Here is a 4,475-nt window from a genome sequence, read left to right on the forward strand (position 1 = left end):
AAACATTTCATTTCATCGACAGTTACATCACCTAAACGGTTATGTAATGCCGCATAACGATTTGTTTTCTCAACTAATAAATCTACAATATCATCATCGAAAATACAGAAAAACTGTTCCATTGGTGTTAATTTTTGTTGTACTTCCTGTCTATTACTCCAAATAGTATCATCTAGTTTTAGGTCCTCTTTGACCCATTTGTACTGCTTTTTAGTGAATGGCTTACTAACCTTTTTTGCTGGTTTTCTCTTCAGTGAAATTCTGAATTCGTCTTACTTTTTTATTTGGTGGCTGTGCTATGTCCATCTTCGCTGAACTAGAGGGTAAGGTTGTTGTGATAAAGAAGGATCCTCTTCATCTTTGTTGTCACTCAGTTCAAATTCTTGGGAAACTTCAGCCGGGGCCAATAGTTGGTTTCCTGGAAGATGATGGATTGAAGTCATGTCCTCATCCCCAGAATCCTCATCAGTGACATCATCATTTGCATTGATTGGTGGCTGAATATATACGCCAATTTCTTCATCAGGTGGCACTTGGATCTCTTCATCTTCTAGCATCGTCAAAATTTCATGAAGGTTCAAGTTCCTAAAAAATTCAAAGTACGATAAATAACAAGGTTTTTCAGAATTTTTTATAAAATAACTGTAAAAAATTGTATTGATGCTTAAAACAAAAAGTTTAACCCAATTATACTAAGTCACGACTTGAAATACAAGGGTCGAAACTCATTTGAGAGTGGGAAGCATTATTGTTGTACATATGCCTACTGGACTACATGTAGGACGGGCCAATTCCAAACATAACCTATAAACGGTCTGAATTTAGAACGGTCACATTTCAAGATAAATGTAATAACTAGTTAGTCAGTTATTAGGAAATGTACTTAAATAGGTTTAAAACTACGAAATAATAGTATTGTACTTACTTTTCGCACATGGCGCAGAGCTCATGAAGTTGATTGGAAATCCTAATTATTTGTAAACTAGTCTATAAGAAACAAACTAGTTGAAGCATTCACTTGATTGTTGCTCAGATGCATTCAGTAGCTCTTACTGAAGACAGCAACCACCCTGCCACCTGTTGGAAAAAGCTGAAACTACTTCAGAAGTAAGCTTTATGGAGAACACTACAAGTGTCCTAAATATAGGTCACTAGGCATATCTGGGTTAACCTAAAATGTAAGTTAACTTTCGACTTACAAATTCTGTATAATTCTCGAAGAAAATCGCCGACGGATACTGTTATCGAAGAAAATAATTACACAAATTTAATAAGTGGGACTATTGCCCAAAGTCCAGGTAGGTGATAAATTAAAACAACGTATATTACTCATCTATGTATTTATATCCATAATAAAATTTTAAAAGGAGGACGATTAACAATAAAATAATATTTTTCAACAGAAATGTTATGAAAAATGAAGTTTATTGCGTCTTTGTGTATTTTATTGTTGTTTAATGCTAGAGATGTATATAATAGTTCTATAAGTTAGAAACGTAGCTGATAAAAATAAATAACTGTATACCTTTTTTATGTAACATATTCTGCTCAGTGAATTGCGATGTTATTTGGTATTCATGGTTTTGCTATGACAAGTTTAATCCTGTCCTAATATAAGTGCTAAACCACAAACATTTATGAGAATTCAAGTATTATCTTACAAAACTGTCATCATATTTTAGAAAATTTAAGATTTAAAACAATATTGTATCATTACATTTACAGCGAGTACAGTATTTAACGGCATTGGACCTATTATATTTTAGTTGATGATACATAGGTGAGACGACATGTCCCTTTCATATTACATGGGAAATGTTTATGTGGACGTTATATCCACTTAAAGTAAATTAATTTCTAAAGAAGGAAGTCCTTTAAGCATTGACACATAAAATAAACGTACTTGCACATTATTTATTTCTCTTCTGATATATATTTTTACAAAACAAGTGTAACATATATATGTTTTGAAGGACAATAATACATATAAAAGTTATCAAAAATACATACATATAGTTATATAAATATTGAAAAGATTATTAATACATTGGTTGGTTTAGTAAAAAGTTCACAAATAATTCACGTTCACTGCGGATGACGAGCTTGTGCGTCATCGGCATGCCTCGGCATATGCGGGTGACGCAGAATCGAGTCATATTGAGTCATGTCCTTTCTTGCCTTCCTCCCCCTATTGAACATTCAGTATCCTTCTATTCTTTGATACAACGAGTTCTATTAGAGGTTATAGTTGCTGACTTAGCATTCCGTTTTCATTTATCTTTACAGATAAAATGCTCATAAGCGTTTAGTATGGAGAAGGTTCGTCAAAAAATTTGACAGTAAGTGAAATCGATAGGATAATTCTGTGGTGTTCGGGAAAAAGGGGATAAGTGCCGTTTTATTAACTGGCGGGAAATGCAAAAACAAAGTTTGAATGTTTATTGTAAATCTGGTTATTATTGACTGAGTTCATAATATATTGTTTTTAATTCTATAATTAATGCACTGTATATAATTATCTTAGCTAAATAATTGTTCAGTATTTTTTTATTAATTTTTTAAAAGTTTTTGTACAACTTTTCCCCTTTTACCCCAAAACTTTGAATACATATCCCTTATTCTCTAAATATTTGTGATTTATATCTCATTGAGACAGGTGAATAATAACATGAAATACAGTACATAATCTTTAATGAACATTTCCTACATGACTAGTACATGTACGTTGGCTACATCAGTCTTCACTCTCTTGACCTTCATTGGTTATATCTGGGAGAATGTCTGGTTTGCCAGTTGATGGAAGGTTGTTGTAGTAGTCATGGAATACGGTTGGTATGAGATTTAGCATACTGATTAAATCTTTTTTCTTCTTTTCAGAGATCGGGATTCGGTGGCATCAACTTGTTTCTTGACTGCCCTGCTTTGATCACTGAGATGGATTTGAATGGTACATCTTCATCCAAAGTGTCTTTGTAGAGTACTCTATGTGAATTTTTAGTAAATCGCATCCACTTTACATTTCGCTGCTATGGTCTCCATTGTCATCATAGATTTTTCCATTCCTCACAGGAATCCGTAGGGGTCTAGTCTTTTCTTGACTTTTTTTATACAGGCCAGCGTACTGGAAAAAATCCTGCTTTTGCATTTCCACAACTTTAAATTTAGTCTTTCATCCAGTTTGACGAACTAGTTGCATCCAATCATGAGGATGGAAAATGGGTGCATCTTGTTTTTTCTTTCTATTTGTGCATGGTCACCATCGCATTCCTGCGTGTGTATGTCCAGGTATCAAGAATTTGTGATCAATGGTTTCCAAACGGGTATGATTTTTCACTGTTGAGAGGAACATGGCAAGCATATTTGAATTTCTATTCTGGCCTCCGCATGTGTCTGAATACAAAATAACATGTTTCAGCTGTTCAGGAATATTGTTTAGGTGTTTAGCCACACACGACCCTATCTGATTTGAGCCTCTTCCTCCACCTACTTCGCTCCACATATAGCAGTAAGGTTGGTTGTCTTTGCTGTCATGGATTGTCAAATTGAAGGTCCATAATTGCCGTTTATAAAATACCACTGAAGACTGAAGATGAGGGGTTGGAAGACATTGTTGAAGGTCGAAGGTTAATGTAGTAGATTTGTCTCATTCATGGTTTTATTTTTGTCATTCTCTTTAGATGTGTAAGCTCTGTCTGCTAACTCATGATGTTTTGCTAATGCATCCTCAACCAGGGTTTTCTCATCACCCTCAGTGCACTGTATCTGCATAGCAAGTTTTTCACATGTATCGTTTTTAGGAGATTTTATCGACAAATTCATTTGATGGAACAATTTTTCATATACTGTCCGACTTACTGGAGGATTGGATGTACATTTTTATTTATACTCCCTACATAAAGATGATAAAGTGTAATGAGAAGGCAGATACCGCTTCTCAGAATGTCTTCAAGAGTAATGACTCTCGTAAGACGGTACTGACAAAATGTGGTCTCGAGCACTCTTAATTACTTCATCAGCTAAAGCATTTGTTGGTTTATTTTTTCCTCTGCCATCGTTTGCAACTACACCAGCAATGGATTTTTGTGACTTGGAACATACTACTTCCAGAAACTTAGCATTTAAATGAAAAACTCTCATAAAGCATTTCTTACAAATTTGACAAAGCTCACCTGAGATGCGTAAATGATACTCATGTTTAACAGATCTATTCTTTTGTTTCTGTGTATCAACTACTTTTCGTTTTTAATGTACCTTCTCATGGGTAGTGATAAGACTAGCAATGTAAAAAGTTCTTTTAGAATATTCCCCTATATTCCAAAACTCATGGAATAACTTTCTAGTGTCTTCCTCCACAAAGTGCTGTTTACATTTACGTTTACAATCCTCCAAAGGTCTCCATTTTTTCCCTTTAATGTTTTTACCACTTTCTGTTTCATATTCCTTTCCTAAATTTCTACTTAACTTTCTCATTTCCC

At 34.1% G+C, this 4,475-nt stretch overlaps 1 protein-coding gene across 1 annotated transcript; it reads right to left on the minus strand.

Annotated features, from left to right (window-relative positions):
* Nucleotides 1–296: 296 nt before the first annotated feature.
* LOC124371675 (piggyBac transposable element-derived protein 3-like) lies at nucleotides 297–963 on the minus strand. Its single transcript, XM_046830012.1, has 2 exons — nucleotides 926–963; nucleotides 297–585 (listed from the first exon to the last, which is right to left on the minus strand). The coding sequence occupies exons 1-2, from the start codon at nucleotides 934–936 to the stop codon at nucleotides 297–299; spliced, it is 300 nt and encodes a 99-aa protein (XP_046685968.1). The 5' UTR covers nucleotides 937–963.
* Nucleotides 964–4,475: the final 3,512 nt, after the last annotated feature.

This window comes from Homalodisca vitripennis, unplaced genomic scaffold, assembly GCF_021130785.1.
Source record: "Homalodisca vitripennis isolate AUS2020 unplaced genomic scaffold, UT_GWSS_2.1 ScUCBcl_1826;HRSCAF=5934, whole genome shotgun sequence".
Lineage (NCBI taxonomy): Eukaryota > Metazoa > Arthropoda > Insecta > Hemiptera > Cicadellidae > Homalodisca > Homalodisca vitripennis.